Below are 18,423 nucleotides of genomic sequence, written 5' to 3' on the forward strand. Positions count from 1 at the left end.
TAACGCAACACTTAAAAGTGATTCGTGATCTCTCAGTATAGTTCTTTAATTTAGGCTTTTAAGCTTTGAGCAAATGTATATCTTAGTGGCAAAACAAGTTTAAAGTAGGCCAGTCAGTGGTACGGAGTACTCTTCCCTGGCATTATGGTATAGATTGCAAGGGTTTTGTTTGTTTTATTATAGATTGCTTTGCTTGTTTATTACAGTTGCATACATAAACCTCAGTGTCAGCAATCAAGGCTTTGGCTTAATGGTTTTGATTGTTCTGTTGCATGCAGACACAATTTAAATCATGCCACCTTTGGCGTCAAAGAAATTCTTTTGAATTACGTAAAAGGTCTAAAATGGCTTGAACCAAGACTATCTTTGGTGCCGATCCTGTACATCAACATTTTAAGCGCTTGATTTTATTAGGTTTTTGGATGATCTGCAATTCCAAGAACTTGATGTGTCCTTGGTGGCCGTAATTCCTTATTTAATCACTATTCTTTTTGTTTGTTATAAGACTACATAAACGTGCTAATACATTCAGCGAATGATTTGTATGCATTTTTTAAGGAGTGTGAAGTGTTCGGTATAGGCCATTTGTTGCGTGTGACAGAGATGGCCAGCATCAGAAAACAGGCAGAGTAAACTAGAGGCAAGATTAATTTATTGATAATCATCTTCCTTCCTATGCCACGGCTAATCTAAATGTCTCTCTCTGGGCCGAAGTAATGCATATGCCGTTGGGCTATTTAGCTTCCGCTGATGATGTTGGTTACGAATCTGAAACGCTAAGAGGAGTTGGCTTTTCCATTCAGCAAAGTGTAAAAGCCATACATCCGCTTCTCATTGTGATTAGTCTGCTTTAGTGGCTCTGTTTGCTCTGAAAGATTACTGTAGTCCACAGCAGGGCGGCATTACCACAGATTGAGTGAAAGCATTAGCTGTTGACATCAGTGTCCCCATTATTAGCATTATTACAGGCTCCATAATTGCCATGCCCAAGCTGCACCTTCGTACTAACATGTCCCTGGAACGGTTGAGCCGTTTAACGTCAAACTCTCCTTGTTTGACATTCTAGTACTTGTTTGCTGTTGTTCAGTTAGCATTATTAAATTATTTCTTATTGATATCTCACTGTGAATGCAATAATGATCCAACTTAGAGGAGTAAGAGATTTTATTTTAATAGGGATGCACATGTGGACTGGCGACCTGTCCAGGGTGTCCCCCGCCTTTCGCCCAATGTTAGCTGGGATAGGCTCCAGGCCCCCGCGACCCTGTACACAGGATAAGCGGTTGACGATGGATGGATGGATGGATGGATGGATGGATGGAGGGATGCACATGTATCTGCCACCAATATTTTTCGGCCAATCATTCATTAAATTTAGCCATCAGAATTTCAGTCATAAGCATGAAAACACCTATATGGAAAACCAATGGTTTATACTTAATTACCTAATTTTACCACGTTGTATAAAGTTGATGCTTATTTTTTTCTGTGTGTAATAAAAAAATGTACGTATCAATATAAATTAAATCCAAAAGGCTATTAGTGCACTGATCAGCAAATTTGATCACTGATATTTTAATAGCCGATACCGATCCGATCACCAATAAGTGCCCCCTGCCACACTTTACAAGTTATATGCTGCAGTTATGTTTATTCCCCACAGTGTAAAATAACATTTAACTTGCATTAATTGTGAAAGCAAAAACATTTTTTGGTTAAAAAACAAACAAACAGTATGGCCTATGAATAGTTAGGTTTTTACTCTCAAAGATCAATGTGACATACTGGGATATGGGTCTGTTCCAAAACATAGTGAGCTGTATTGCTGTCTCCTGTCTACATAGGCAGTGTTATATGGCAGCATCCTAACTGGAATGGAGCCTCATGAGAGAGCGATTTGGAATGCTCTCCATAGGTGCCAACTCCTCGCGTCTTTCAAGTAGCGCTCCTCATGCAGTACTCGGGAGACACGATTGTAACTAATTTCAATACAGGTAACGCGGGACAAATAACACAATCCTCTAATAAGCATAAATATGCATTTTGGGTAAGAGCATACACATTTTGGGTAAAATAGTTGGTTTTGTATCATATGAAACTGTTATTTATCGATACTTTTCAGTATTGAATGGACTGTAAGTAGGGCTGCACGATAATTGTGAAAATGATAATCCCTTTTTAAATTTGCTCAATTTTAATCATGATTTTTTTTTGTCATGAATATTCTGTCATTTGAAAACATTTCTTTCAACTGCTTGAAGACGCAGTGCCTTTATTGAAGGTTTAACTGTTATTACAGTTATTATTGGTGTTGCGACAAACATAGGCCTATCACTGATTTAAATCGGGGTTCTCACAAAATAGCACTGGGATGAGTGACTGATGAGAGATTGAGATCTCCTGGATAGCACAGCATGCATGTTTGATGACACTGACAGCCTTTTTCCACCGATATGGTGATGGATTCGTGCCAAGCCTGTTCTCGGCTGATATACGGCCGGGGCAATCTGGAGCCTATCGCAAACTGGCCCCGCTTTTCCAGACTTGAGAACTGAATGGTGACATAACAGGTTATGTAGCTATGTGGTAGTTTTACTTGACTATCTCACCTGCCCACAAACAAACATAGAGCGTTGCAGTGTTTGGGTACAGCTTTTACGCATTTAAACATACAACGTAATGCAATCCAATGTTCTAACATTGCTCAACAAGATTGACAGAGGCGACATCTACGCCCAAGATGACAGGTAACATAATTAATTAATTAGTGTGAAGTTTTTAATGTGACTTGCGTTGCTAAGTACTATAATCAGTGGAATCATTATTAACATTGGTGTAGCAGATGGATATATTTGGATTGTTGCCGTAGCATATATTCAATTATGTCTTGATTGAGAATCCCACCAGTTTACTTAACAGTAGGACTGTCAAATAAAAATTTGAATATTTGTCTAATTTAAGGAAAAAAAATGCACATTTTAATGCTAAAACTGTATTCGAATTTTGGATGTGTGCAAAGCACTGACGATGACTTTAGATCGATCGTGTTCTTGTGCTAAAAAGTAATAGAAAAGCAAATGGATGGTTGCAAAAGTGTACGGTGTGAACAGCCCCTTAAAGTTGGTGGAGGTACATGGCCGTTGCATCTAGCTCACTCATAAGCATTTCTCAGATTAAGCAATGAGTTTTTTAAATGCTTTGTCAGGAAAGATGTTCAACTTGGAAATGTGTGTCTCGATTCTCACATTCTGTTCCATTCTGTGATTGAACAGCCCCTGGCCTGTGCTCATAGTCTGAGCCAATTCACCATCGAGTTCAGCCGAATACCACTGCTATCTGGGAATATTGCTACTCTACATACAACTGTAATGAATTAAAAACAATATGGTATTTTACCGTTATTATGAAGCTCGAGTCTGGGGTAGTATAATGTGGCATCAGTGCCAGTGTAACACCATGTGGACTGCTTATTGAACGTTTAATTTTGAGAATAGGAACTGACTAAAACTTTTTATTTATTTTATGAACATTAATTGAAAATGGAATGCTCTTTTTTTTTTTTTTTTTTTTTTTTTACATGCTCTATGCAATAATATATTGGTGCTGTATGGTTTATGTATTTAATGAGCCCTCTTGTAGACTAAGAAAACAACGTCAGTTCAAGAATCAGCTGACATTAAAATTTTAATATTATTGCGTCTTTATCTGCACAGCAAGTCAGAATTACTGCCATGACTTTTGAAAATGGGCACCTTAATACTCATCCACCTTTTTCATACATATAAAATAAAGTGGCATGTTCATCTGAATTACTGCACGTCTGAAAGTGTAAATTTGCAAATGCTTATAAATGCCAATAATTCACCCGCCAATGGCCACGGTGTCATGCTTCGAGTGCTGAGCTAGTGTGTGCTCATTCAGGTGTGTGATGGGCTGTTGTGTGGCAGTGTGTGATTAAGTGCTTGCTACAATAAAAATTAAAATCGGCCCTGAATATTGGTACGATCAGTGCATCGCTGCTAAATCCGTTGTGTTTAAGACATCCAATTCGTTCAATTGTTCAGCTGAAATATTTATTGTAAGAACAATAAAATAGCTTTTGTACTAGAGCTGGATATTGATTTATTAGCTGAAGTTGTTTTTTTTTTTTTTTTTACTAAAATATACATTTTACAAATTGTAATTTATAATTTGTTTTTGATCATTTTGCCCACATTTTGCTCACATTATTTTTGCAAACTTATTTGCCTTACATTCATCAGTGGATTTGAAAAGATTTTAGGCAGAATGCTAATCTCAGACAGGGACAAACATTCTGCTTAACTGTGAATATCAAGAGAATATCATCTGGTCTTGAAACAACATGACAGAGCTTTAATTTTGGGGGTGAATTATCATTTTAACTATCTGTTTAAGTATTTGTTAAAGGTGTTTGCCATCAACAAGAAATGTAGTACGTGACACAACTGCTTGTATTATTGTAAGTGACTGAAGAAAAGGTTTTTGCTGTCTACTTAAAAAAAATCTTTCCATCTGAATAAAAATATAGCTTCGACACTTGTGAGATTTAAGGCCCCTGCAAACTTTCTAAGAAATCGAAGAACAAAAGGGTGTGACGTCATTAGGAAAACATTTCTGGCCAAAACTAAGGTGTTTTTGAGTTTGTTTCTGTGGTTCATAACGGCTTGCCAGGCTGAACTTTCAGGAAAACGTCTTACCGGCTGCTAAACACCTTTTACTGTCATTGGTCACGTCATTGGTAGTGAGGCCGACAGCTAATTTCTGTTCAGTTATTTAAGATCAGTCACAAGAACATACAGGCGTGCAGAGTTATTAGAGGGCTGGGGCAAACTAAGTTACATTTGTTGGATCGTTCACGCAGAGATATTTTCCAAAAACATGTTGTGTGATTTAATATAATTATTTTATTTATTTTTGTTGGACTCTAAAGGAATCAAATCTACTCAAATGCTTATAAGTGCCAATTCACTCTTTGCCATCTGCAGCTGAAAGCCATTCACTCATCTGTCCAAAGTGAGATATGCCTATCATTCTTTTGTCTGTATTCTGCATAGTTAACACTCTTTTATACACCCATCTATGCAGTAGTATCATTGACATCATCAATTACAAGTTACAGAGTGCAATCGAAAATAGAATGAGTCATTGATAACACATTGTAATATCATATTATTTGATGTTTTACATGTACCGTATTTTCCGGAATATGAATCAAAATTGAATCTTCTGAAAGGTCATGCAACTTGTAGTCTGAATCGACTAATTTATACATAACTGATGTCGGCCGGTCAAACAAACGTGCAATAAAACATCAATCATAGAGATGGAGTTAGCGTTTAAAGGTGCCTATTCAGAGTATTTTGTCTTTACAAAGTACTTTATGCATCCCAGTTTAAATATTTTTCATCATTATTTTTAGAACAAATTCTAGACCGCTGTCAAACGCAACTCCTCACATGCCCATAAAATAAGTTTTCCTCACACTTGTAGTAAAAATATTCAGGATGTGAACCGGATAATTAATGTGTGATTGCAAACAGAGTTACAAATATCAGAAATATCCACAGTTAGACAGTCGCTAACATTAATGAAGGAATAGAATACAACAAGCATTCGGATTTACTCAGACTAAAAGCTGTTTATTTGTTTGAGTTACTGATGTAATAAACAGATGTGGCTCACTGTTGCATTTATTTCATGAAACGGCAAATTCTCCTTTCAAAACAAGCCGATATACAGTGATACGATGTGTAGATTCTGAGCTACTGTAATCTTCATGGAGTGCGTTTGAGCGGCTGAAGGGAAGTCTGGCGGCTGCTCCCGGGTCCCAGTGCCTGCCTTATGCATTCTCTGTCTGTGCAGCTTATCCACAGATCCAACTTATCTGTGTTTTATTTCTGTCAACAATACCTAGTTTTGACCCGGACCGACTTATAGTCAAGTGCAACTTTATTTCTGGAACATAGGAATGGAAAATACTGTACCTGTAGTCTTTGTGTCCTTATGTTTTTCAAAAGGACCTCTAAACGCCCCCTACCATGGTGTGGCCAGTGTCTGAATGTTCGCGAACAGTATGTTGTTTCTCATCTTTTTCTGACTTCTTTTTGGCTGAGTGAAGAATCAAAGAAGTAGTACTTTGCCATGAAAGTGATGGGGCCTTGAGGTGAGAATTTGGTAAAATTTTGGCTGTTAAATTATTACGGATTTTGCTCCTCACTAAGAATGCAATGACCTCAGATCTATCAGAAGTGAATTGCAGGCCATAATCATCCAAGTTTGGAGCAACATTTTTGTGTGAACTATTCCTTTAAAATGATAGTACACATAAAAATAAGCTGATAGAACAATAGTGGCAATAAAGAAGGGAAGGATGTTATTTAATAGAAGGTACTTTGTCCCTTGACGGCAATAGATAGCGCGGCTCTGCTACATTCTCCTCGGGCCAGTCCTGAGCCCGCTGGCAGAGAGGTGAGATTTTGAGAGCATGACTGTAACTGTTAAGGAGCTGGGGGAGCCGGCGGAATTGTTTGACAGCGAGACGAGTCGAAGAGAGTGGAGATTGTTTTAGTCATGTAGACGTAAAAGGCGGATGGACCGTAGAACAGAACTGATGGGATTTCAGACATACAGACAAAGAGATGGATGTGTCTGATTTGGTAGAAAGAGAGAGAGTGAGGCACCAAGGGGTCGAGGATGTTGTGGTCAAATGCAATATCTCCTGCTGCTGTGCAATCCTGCCTTTAAATTGCATCCATTAGTCAGAGGTTTTGCACTAGATACCACTTTTGAGATGCTGAAGGCCAGTTAATGTGTCATAATAATGTAGGCCAGGTGATGAAATATGAATGCACTGCCTGGGTAAAACATGTTGTCATGAATAAATGAAAAATGTGTTTATTTCTTAAAAGAGCTTGAGGTTTAGCTACTCAAGTATACGGTTTATAATTAGGGCCTGGTAAGAAAAATCTGTATAATATTTTTTAGACTTTTTGAAGATAATCAGATGTCTCCTTCTCAATATTTCTGTAGGCTATTTGCTCTGATGATATCATTTCAACTAAACACCTTTGCAGCCATATACATTAAAATGTCAAAAAAAGAAAAAAACGTAACGATTTAAAACAAAACTTTAAAAAGTAATCAAGGGGTGTTTACTATACCGTTTTTCACTAAATGAATGAGAGAAAGAATATTTAATCTTTTTCATTTACATCAGTGGTTCTCAAACCAGTGGTTCACAGAGTGACCTCAGGTGGTACGCAGCACGCCCAGGATATTTACATAAAAAAAAATAGATATATACATTTTATTGAAATGTTCTCCATGTTTTATTTCTAATGTATAATTTCAATTATAATATGTATTTAAGATAGCCAACCTTTTTCTTTTCTTTTTTTTTTTTTACATTGGCAGTGCAGGATGTAAAAATTTAATGTTCTAGATGCGCTCTGCTGCGCTGATGTCTCTACAATACCACAATATTTTTCCAATGCAGAAAACAGAACAATAAATAGTAATGCGAATGAGGCTTTATTCCGTTTACACATTCTCAGACTTCCTTGAAGTCTATGATATTAAATAGTGCTTTTGACTCAGACACTGGGTTGTATTTGGCTGTATTTTGTTTTTGATTTCACTGGAAGATTGCTCGGATGAGGCACAGAGAAATGGAGCGCACATCTGACATTTGTTCGCAAGGCAGTGACGAACATTGCCGCTATGTCAGAGTCCACCTATGACTAGAGGGAAGGAAATACTTAGTTTACCAGTTTTAAAGTTAATGACTGGTAAGGGCATGATTCAGAGGAAAGTGAACCTCAGATAGCTTACTGCAGCCACTGTTTTCATAATCACATGCGCATTATCACATATTTTTAAGGGTGATGCTAGCTGCATCATTTTATGGGGGCTGAGATGAAAATCAGGGTCTAGCAAATACCTAAGCTCCAAATTTCTAAATATATATAGAAGTTTGTTTGAACTGGATTGCAAAACTTCTATATGTTAATATTGATGTTAGAAACACACTCTTGCTGATTGTGTAAACTACAGGAATATTGATATTAATCAAATATGGCATTGTGTATGTTGCTCACAATCCTTAAGACTACATTAAAAATGTATATCTGCCGAATGCTGAAAAAATATTTCGGTTAACATTAGTGGTGACTTGGTGGTACCATTTTTTTATTTTTATTTTTAATCCCCTTTTTCTCCCCAAATTGGAATGCCAAATTCCCACTACTTAGTAGGTCCTCGGGGTGCTGCGGTTACTCACCTCAATCCGGATGGCAGAGGACAAGTCTCAGTCAGTCAATCCGTGCATCTTATCACGTGGCTCACTGTGCATGACACCACGGAGACTCACAATATTTGGAGGCTCATGCTACTCTCCGTGATCCACGCTCAACTTACCACATGCCCCATTGAGAGCGAGAACCACAAATTGTGACTACAAGGAGGTTACCCCATGTGAATGTATCCTACCTTCATCCGGGCCAATTTGTTTGCTTAGGAGACCTGGCTGAGTCACTCAACACACCCTGGATTCAAACTCGTGACTCCAGGGGTGGCAGTCAACGTAAATACTCGCTGAGCTACCCAGGCCCCTGAATAGATGGTATTTGGCCAGAAGATTTTTAGGAGCATTGATTTACAATATTTTAATCAATGTAACAATATTTGGTAATAAACAACTTGTTCTACATATTTCTTATCAAACTTTCTTTTTTTATTTCACATGGGAATGTGGATTGTGAACATTGTTTCAATGAATTGGTCAGTGAGTCTTTAAATAATGACAAAATATCATGCATTATATTTTGTTTATGACCTCTTTTGTACTTATTGTAACAGACTACATTATAACAGCCTGTAATAATGAATAGACAATGGAACAACGACACGCTATGCAGAAGCCAAAGACATGTAACATATATGTACATACATGTATGTCTATGCACCCCTCTCGCCCGAGTACTTGACGAGTACTTGACTACACAAAATGATCAAAATGCCCTTTACTATTGGTTTTAAGACCACAAACACATTGCTCTTCATGAAATATATGTTTAAAAATGGACACGAGATGTTCCGAATTTTGAAAAGTTTAAAACGGTGTAAATAAAGAAGCAATTGTTACAGGACGAAGTCAACAGAGTTTAATACATATTCTTAAAGTTACTGAATTTAAATTAATTAATGAAGATACATTTGTAAAAATATGTACAGCTAGTATGTAAGTCATGGTAGGTTGACAGTTAAGTTCAGTTAATTTGCTTAAAGTGTTACTTAAACATAGTTTATTAATTCAACAACTAAATCTTTTGATGGCTATTTTAATTTTAACAACTAAATCTAATGATTTTATTCATTTTTTTAAGAGAGAAATACTATTTCTAAGTTAATAAATGGGCATATTACATAATTAAAACACAATGATTTGTCACGAAATGTGTCTTGGACTATTGAAATTGTGCAGTGTGACTGCTGAATTTCTTGAATTGCAGTAAATTTCACTTCCTATCATTCAAATTTCAATTCAACTTCCTGTGGGTGTGGCCAATTCAAATTCCAACTCATGAATTGAAATTCTGAATATTGCACAACCCTGATTACAACTTTATTGCCATGACAATGAAACACCATAATCCCGATATTACTTGTGAACATGATTTCAGTGTGTTAAAATCTCTTTTTCTGTATAATGTTTACATCTTGTAGCTATACTTTAGAAATTGTGTGTATTTTAGTGTTTCTGGACTGGCCCAATTCACTTCCATTGTCAGTGCCATAATGTAACTGCTTTTTAAAAAATTATTATTATAAATGAGTGATGTCAAAATAATGATTTGTGGTAAACAACATGTCATAAATGCTGTTGATTTAGCATAAATTGGATTGAACTTGGAGCATTCCTTTAGTGCTTTCACATATGGATATGGTTTCATTTTGCTAGAAAAATGAATGCAAATATATAATATATATATATATATATATATATATATATATATATATATATATTAGTGAAAATTCTATATAACGACTAACTTTATTTATAGTAAGTAATCCAGAAATCAGCACTGGCTGTTTTCGACAAAATGTCTGGTCACTCACTACAGGGGTGCCAGTGTCTGATCCAGGACTGCAGAAGTGTGTTCAGGGACAGCTTTATCTCCCCTGACCTGCACCCTGACACTGTGGGGCCGTGGTTGGGCGATAATGAGCCCTTGGAGGGGGTGCTAATTGATTCAGTCTCCCAAACTTGCTGCTCATTAACACCCTCTCCCAGGGCAGATCGGCAGTGCCCTCCTTTGGGAAACGACGGGCAGAGAGTTGAGCAGGTGGTTTTGGAGAGTCCAAAGCTAAGGTTGGGATCAGGGTGGAAGGGCAACATGGGAGGATGACTTTACGCAAAACCTCCAAGAGTCCCACGAGCACTCAAACCCAGTTCTCCCTTTCTTATACAAGATGTAGGAACTATGAATAAAGATAAAATCAAAATCCATTCTTTGTTTTTCTTATGTATTCACAGTATTCGGAGTGTTATGCAGAAGTACCTGGAGCAAAGGGAAGAACTGACCTTTGACAAAATATTCAACCAGAAGATTGGTGAGTTTTCTTGAATCCTACATGACTGTTTGAACAAGATTTGTATTGTCAGTGAACAAGAGGTTACATTACACATTCTTGTTGTCATTTCTTTTCACTTGTTCAAAAAGAGTTACAGCTTCTGGAAATTACCATTATTCAGGGGGCGTGAGAGTAATTATTTGAAAAAGCATCTTGAAAGCACCACAGGCACTTACAAAGGACATTTTAATCGGCATGAAGTTGAATAAGGATCTTGGTGGATCTTAACATTTATCTGTTGGAGTCAAAGACGACTTTGTTTGTAATCACTGGCAGCTACGTCTGCTTTTCTCTATTAGTCACCTGAACAGTTAACACTTTTTCAAATGACATGTTGTAAAAATGCGCTTGTGTTGTATTTTGATGAATGCGTATACCCAAATAACCTCTGGTACATGTGTTAAAGCAAGGTTTTTTCCACTCTGAGCTTCTGGAAAAAAAAAAAAAGACATTTGCTGTGAAGTGTGAAGCATGAGCTGTGAAGGCACCATGGGAACACGGCAGGCAGCCCCAGACTTTGATTAACATTAATTTTTACTTACTTCTGTGTCTAAAAGGTCCCAAGTGAGGATTTGCACAGTGGTTTCTCTCTCTATCTCTTGCTCACTTTCTTCTCTCACATTTTATGTATTTCATGCTTCATTTCACATTTCATCCTTCATACATCACATTTCATCCTTCATACATCATACATACATTACAACATAGCACCTTGCTTGACAATCTTGTCAGCTTTCATTTTAATGCTATGTGGCCAACAAAATTAAAAAAGCCAAGTTTCATGGTTGGGAGATGGAAATGAACCAGACTCCGGTTAAGTTTGCTGCTGTCTTTTTTTTTTTGCACCGATCTGATACCTGGATCGGTTTTCGGCTCCGATACTGCCGGTTTTAGACTGATCGGTTATCAGTTCGATGAGCCTGATCCAAATCTGATACTTTGTGTTAGTCATGCTCGTTAATGTCAAGCTCTAAAAATTATATAAAAGAACCATATAAACACCATTGAAGTAGTTCATATGACTCATGCATTTTATTCAAAGCCACTTGAAGACGTGCAATAACTCTGTGAATTTCAAAAGGCTGTGTTTAATAAGTAAATATATAGTATGCACGTGCAACGCCAGCACGTTAGTGAATGCCGCTGCTCTGTTGACACACATAAGCATGCGCAAGGTGCTTGCACTCGCAACTATTTTTAGCCTTCACAGCGGTACGCAATATTTGAGCGGTACTCACAAACAACATCTCCGATGTAGATGCTCAATAGTTCAGTTCACTAATAATATGCATTTAGAATGGCACCGGAGGAGCATTTTACCAGATTTTGAATAAGAATTAAACTACTGTGAACTTGTCTACAAACAGACACATACAGGACTTCCTGGAGAGTTCAGAATGTCAAAATAAAAGCCAGAGGGTTTTCAAGTTAAAGGTGCTCAATTGAAATGTATTACTTTTGTATTTAAAATTCTAAAAGTCAATAATAATAATAATAATAATGTATTATTATCATTATTATAATTTTTATACAAATTATAACAATATTTAAGTTGAATGGATCCCAGAAAATAACTGTGTGAATGAAAAGTGACTCGATTGCACCGGTGAGATTTGGTGAGTGATTCAGAGGGAAAGGGTGTATTTCAGCAGTACTCATGGCAGGCAAATGCGTAAAGGAAAATGTATTTGCGATATTAGAGTAGTGTTTTTAATACTCGAGTAGCTGGTGCAGAACAAGGACTCTATTACTCAATTACCCGTGCACCAATTCACCATACACTTCACAGCAGATGCACCAATATATTATCAAATATATTATGTGATTTTTTTTATGGTTATAATGCTTGATTATGATAATCGCGAATGCGATTGTCGTGTTTGCGTGCTACCAGATTGTTTACATTGCAGTGTAACCATAGAAGTTTCTAAAAAAACTAGCCCTTCCACATTCCCAGCCCTGGAAGTGTTGAGAATGAGTTTCAGACAGAATGGCAGAAGGCTCAAGTGGACAAACTTGTTTATGTATTCTTCGTCTGACATCAGAAAACATTGCTGCAGCGTAGCATTAAAACAGTCAGCTTTGTAACATAAGAAATAAAGATATTGTGATGCTAAAAAGACTATTTGAGCAGCTGATTCATTGGCGACCATTTCAGTCCCTCTCTGCTGGTAAACGGAAGCATGCATGCAGATTGCAGTAGTTTGATTGTACCCCTCAGAGCCCAGCCTAGTGTAATCACACCAGTTTATCGTATGTGTAAAGGAGATAACAATATAAACTAACTTTTAGCTAACATTGAACAATAGAATATTTATAAATGAACGCTCTATCTATCTATCTATCTATCTATCTATATATATATGTATATATGTACAGTCTGCCGGTTGTTATCGCAAATTAAACTGTGACCGGCTGATCAGGACCCCAACGCAAAGCAGTGGGGTTTATTTTGCTATAACTGCCTGACTGTACTTTATTCGCTTATTGCACGGTTACTAACCAAAAAAGAACAAATGGAAGCGTTGCTACTCAGAGATATAAGACCGCAATATGGTGCCACTGAACAATCAGAATAGAGTATTCCATAGCACCATGTAATATCCAAGAATGAGAATGCTTTATTACAAAATGTTGTTCATTGTTAGTTCATGATACCTAGTTTAACATTAAATAATGTTTACAGATTCTCTGTAAATAACAGATAGTTAATGAACATTCAGATTGTTAGAATTGTCATGGCATTTCATTAATAGTCATACATTCTTATATTAAGATATAATTGTAAATGCAAATCAATCCCATTATATAAGGGTTGTGAATGCCATATTAATGAACATTGTGTTGAAGTATGGGATCGGAAACCCACAGTGAGTTCTTTTCCCATCCTGGTGAATATGGGAATCCTGTTCGTGATTCTAACAGGGAAGCAAGTCCGTTTGAAAGCCGCAATAAACACAAATGCACATGTCATTTGTCAGTGGGGCAAAATGACAACAACAAAATACACGAATTAAGTGAAAGCAAAACATACACTAATGCAAATATCTGAAATGCATTGCTAACATCCCAGGTCCTCTTTGATGAGACTTGCGAAGCAGCAAACCAAAGTTGTCTGCAGTGCCGCTAGTTCACCGTGCCGAATTTGAAAGACAAATTTCTCGGTTTTGCATCAAAGCAGTGGATGGAGATAATGACTCAGGGGCTGGTTGCATAATCAAATGCCTCCCTTCTGTCTTTGTGTTTGAACCTTGCTTGCTGTGGCATTTCAAGTTTAATGGATTACCAAATGAATGTTAGATGATACTAAGTTATCCATTCCTGCTGGGTTTCCAGGTGGCATTTTTTGCAATCAGAAGAAAGAACTGCAGGTCTTTATTTTTTAATACAGTGGAAACAGCAGAAACATCCTAGATGAAAACATAGGCGTGTGTTCAGAATAGCATACTAACATATTACTCTTACTATTGCTGTGGTGTATCGTGTATAAACCCCTTTGACTTTCTTTTGTGTAACACAAATGAGATGTTAATTATAATATAGTCACCATTCACTTTCATTGAATGAAAAAAAAAAAAGATGAGAGTAAGTGGAACATTCTTCCTAACATCTCGTTTTGTATTCTACGGAAGACAGTAAGTCATACAAGTTTGGAACAACATAAGTGTGTGTAAATGATGACAGAATTGTCATTTTTGGGTGAATAAGCCTTTAAAGATATGTCTCTTTTTAGTAGGCCACCTAGATATTCTGCAAAAACACTGATGTTTTCATCAAGTCTCTTCCAACTGTGAAGAACCTACACTTGCTGTGATCCACCTAGTCATATGAGACCTAGTGGGGAGCGACAAGTAGATTGAGCCATTAAAATTGCATGAGAAATGAATAGAAATTAATCTTGTTTAGCAGGAGAGAGCAACATGAGAATGAAAAGCTCAGGCATGTCTGTCGGCCAAGAATGAGAGGGGAAAGTGCCATCCTGTTCTAGTGATACCTTTAATTTTGGCAGCCGTGAAGACATTTGCATGGTAAAACCGAGTGTTTGCTTAACAACTATGTCGTTAGCAACAGAACTCGATTTACTGGAACAACTGGAATAAGCTAAGTAATGTTATAATATGATCAATTTGAAAAGCATATATAAATATTTACTTTATGGATATGGTTTGTTTAGGTATTAAATCCTGTAAAATTACAGAAGAGAAGCCTTGGACTATAAAGTACTGAAAATATGTTGCATTACTTATGCTTGCTAGGTGGTTACCAGGCTATTGCTATGTGGATTTTAAGGTGTTCTGATTGTTGGTGCCAGACAGCCTGGTTTGAGTATTTCTGTAACTGCTGATCTTCTGGGATTTTCACACACAACAGTCTCTAGAATTTACTCAGAATGGTGCCAAAAACAAAAAACATCCAGTGAGCAGCAGTTCTGTGGATGGAAATGTCTTGTTGATGTCAGAGGTCAACAGAGAATGGCCAGACTGGGTCGAACCGACAAAGTCTACATAACTCCGATAACCGCTCTGAGCTGATGTTCTTCTCACCACAATTGTACAGAGTGCTATTTTAAGATGCAAGTTGGCGCTGTTTCGATGGCAGTATGGGGACCTTCACAATATTAGGCAGGTGGTTTTAATGTTGTGGCTGATCTGTGTGTATGTATGTATGTATGTATGTATGTATGTATGTATGTGTATGTGTATATATATATATATATATATATATATATATATATATAATAAACTGAATTTAGCTTGAACCACTTCCACAAATAAATGTATCCGGTTCTATACTTAAAAGGAGTCCATGCAGTGTATAACATTTGTAATGTTTTTTTCTGTGTAATAGAAATACCTACCAAAATAAATGTAATCTGAAAAGTGAAGCATGTTGAATATGCATAATATACATTTTGAATTTTCTGTCATAGTATTGTATGTAAAATGTGAGTTCTGTTGTTCAGAAGTGCAAAATGTTTTAGTCTAGAATGTCATCCTTTTTATGTCAGATAATTTCAATTAAACAATTCAGTTTGAATAATGGCATGTTTCAATAATAACAAAATTGCATGATCTCTACAGTGTACAATATGTAAACTATATAATATTTTAGCTATTAAATAAACATAGCCTACAAAACTAAAGCAGACACAGAGGAGATGGTGGCATTTCTCCAGATTTGGAATGAAGGAGGTTATAAAAAAGACCTTAGCAACTCCTTAATGCCAACTGAATAAAATATTGGAAAAATAAGCATTTTACAATGAACATTAGTCAGACATATGATTCATACACTAAAAGTGGTTTATTTAAAATTTTTATTGTATCATTAATAATGTTTTATTTAACATCAAGTCTCTTAAACTCATCCAGATTCTATTGTCAGTATTATTATTAACTACAGTGTAGCATTTTGGATGACATGAGTGAAGGTCATGGAATTTAGCACAGGAGCCCGATACCGAACTGATCCGGAGCTTGAGAAGCGGCGTGCCTGTCTGTGCATGTTTATGACGCGAGTGGCCACCACTGACTCGGCAACATCTGCACACAGATGGCATGCGGAAATTCAAATGACTATCACAATGTATGCATTTGGAACTGATGCCATTAATAATACAACAGAAACTCTTTGTGGGATTTTGTGTTTCTGGGGCCTTTAAACGCATTAAATTGCATGTTGAATTAACAGGTTTAGAAAGGTTTATATATCTGTAACAATTTTTTTTTAAATTTGAACCTGTCATGTGTTCAACCGGTCCAATCCATGTTCAACAGAAAATATTTATGGTTAGAACAATAAAAAAGATTATGACAAACTAATGAGAGAGTTGTGGCGGCATAGTGGGCTAAAGCACATAACTGTTAATCAGAAGGTCGCTGGTTCGATCCCCACAACCACCACCATTGTGTCCTTGAGCAAGGTACTTAACTCCAGGCTGCTCCGGGGGGGATTGTCCCTGTAATAAAAATGCACTGTAAGTCGCTTTGGATAAAAGCGTCTGCCAAATGCATAAATGTAAATGTAAATTTCCACTCATATAAATCATATTTTTATGAAAAATTTAAATGATCAGAAATCTATTTGACTAAGTCAAATCAAGCCGATTATCTGCGCAATGGTGTTGCATTTTCAGTGTCCCATATGTGTCTACACGGATATATTATACATGTTATTTGTTACTCGATGTGGCGCTGTTGTTTCAGTGATTACATTTCAATTTTACATTGCTGTTTGATGAAGTCACAACATGGAAGTAAACTATAGCAAGTCAAACACATGGGCAGTATGTTATGGCTATTGACATTTGGGTGTACTTCTGAAATTCTGTAAGTCGTATGTCTATTTAGACTCAATAAGTGCCTGAGAAAATACATACAGTATAACTTATGTGATGCTTATGTATTAAGTGTAGCTTACAAGTGTGGATAGACAACACTCTTCACCAAGACAAATTCCTTGTATGTGTAAGCATACTATGCAATAAAGCTCATTCTGATTCTTAATGGAATACATAGACCATCAATTAACTGCTAACAAAAGCCTTCATCAGCCAACCAACAAAGAACAATGCATCTATGTGAACTATCCAGAATGAACTTCAAAGACATTAGTCATTAATCTTACAGTTCATACAAAATCTTTTTTTAAACACTGGCCCTTAACACTTACTTATTTTACTAATTTTAAACCATGACTTGCACTGCACATAAATAAGTAATATTGGCATTATATTCATGATGTTAGCCAGAGGGGAACTGGCCCCCACAGTGAGTCTGGTTTCTCCCAAGGTTGTTTTAAGCATTAACCAACATCTTATGTAGTTTTGTGTTCCTTCGGCTTCCTCACTGGGGTTCTAAATACAGTATTTTTTAATTATTTATTTTTTATACACAATTTACAATCATGTTTAATCAAACTACACAATGATAACTAAGAAGTTGTAGATAATACAGTTTCATTTTCTGTTAATGCATTATATCATGTAAAGCTGCTTTGAAACAATGTGTATTGTGAAAGGTGCTACACAAATAAAAACGACTCTACTATTAGGGGTGGGAGTCACAAGGTAACTGGTGAGATGATATTATATAGCTATCTAGGACTAGGTCACGATATGATAATTCTGATAATTTTTGGTGTATTGCAATTCAAAAATTGTGATTTTAGATTTCTATATTTAACATATTTCACTTTTTTCATTCTTATTCATAGGACTTAAGACAACACTTGCCAAATCACTTAATGCATTATTCAATAAATATAAAAGTGCCTCAAATAATTTGAACATAAACCGTATATTTGTGAAGATCAACTATACTGGCTCTCAAATAATTCTGTTTACATTTTCACATTGTTTGTTGACCTGGAATGTGGATAGGATCCTATAGTGGATATTTTTTATGTTCACTTTATTTGGGATGGATCATTACTCAGTCAATTTAAATGTTATTCTAATTTGTTATTATTGTTAATATATTAATATTGTTGTTGTTGTTTTTGTTAATAATAATATAGTTATATTACACTCTAAAACCCTCTGGCTTTTATTTTTGCATAACACTGCAGGAGTGTCTGTCTGTAGGCTAGTTCACAGTAATTTTAGGGTGTGTTCACACTTGGCAGGTTTGGTTCGGTTAAAACAAACTCTGGTGCGATTGCTCTGTTAGTGCGGATCATTTGAACAAGTGTGAGCACTGTCACATGAACCTTGGTGTGCACCAAACAAGCGGACCGAGACCGCCTGAATAGTGGTCCTCTGTCCGCTTC

At 36.5% G+C, this 18,423-nt stretch overlaps 1 protein-coding gene across 1 annotated transcript in view; it reads left to right on the forward strand.

Moving 5' to 3' along the window:
- LOC127635803 (beta-adrenergic receptor kinase 2) overlaps positions 1-18,423 on the forward strand; it is a 68,886-nt gene that overhangs the window by 5,992 nt on the left and 44,471 nt on the right. The window contains exon 2 of the mRNA XM_052116034.1: positions 10,556-10,632. Coding sequence (XP_051971994.1) covers positions 10,556-10,632 — 77 coding nt within the window. The remainder of the gene's footprint in view (positions 1-10,555; positions 10,633-18,423) is intronic.

The sequence above is a fragment of the Xyrauchen texanus genome, chromosome 43 (genome assembly GCF_025860055.1).
Source record: "Xyrauchen texanus isolate HMW12.3.18 chromosome 43, RBS_HiC_50CHRs, whole genome shotgun sequence".
NCBI lineage: Eukaryota > Metazoa > Chordata > Actinopteri > Cypriniformes > Catostomidae > Xyrauchen > Xyrauchen texanus.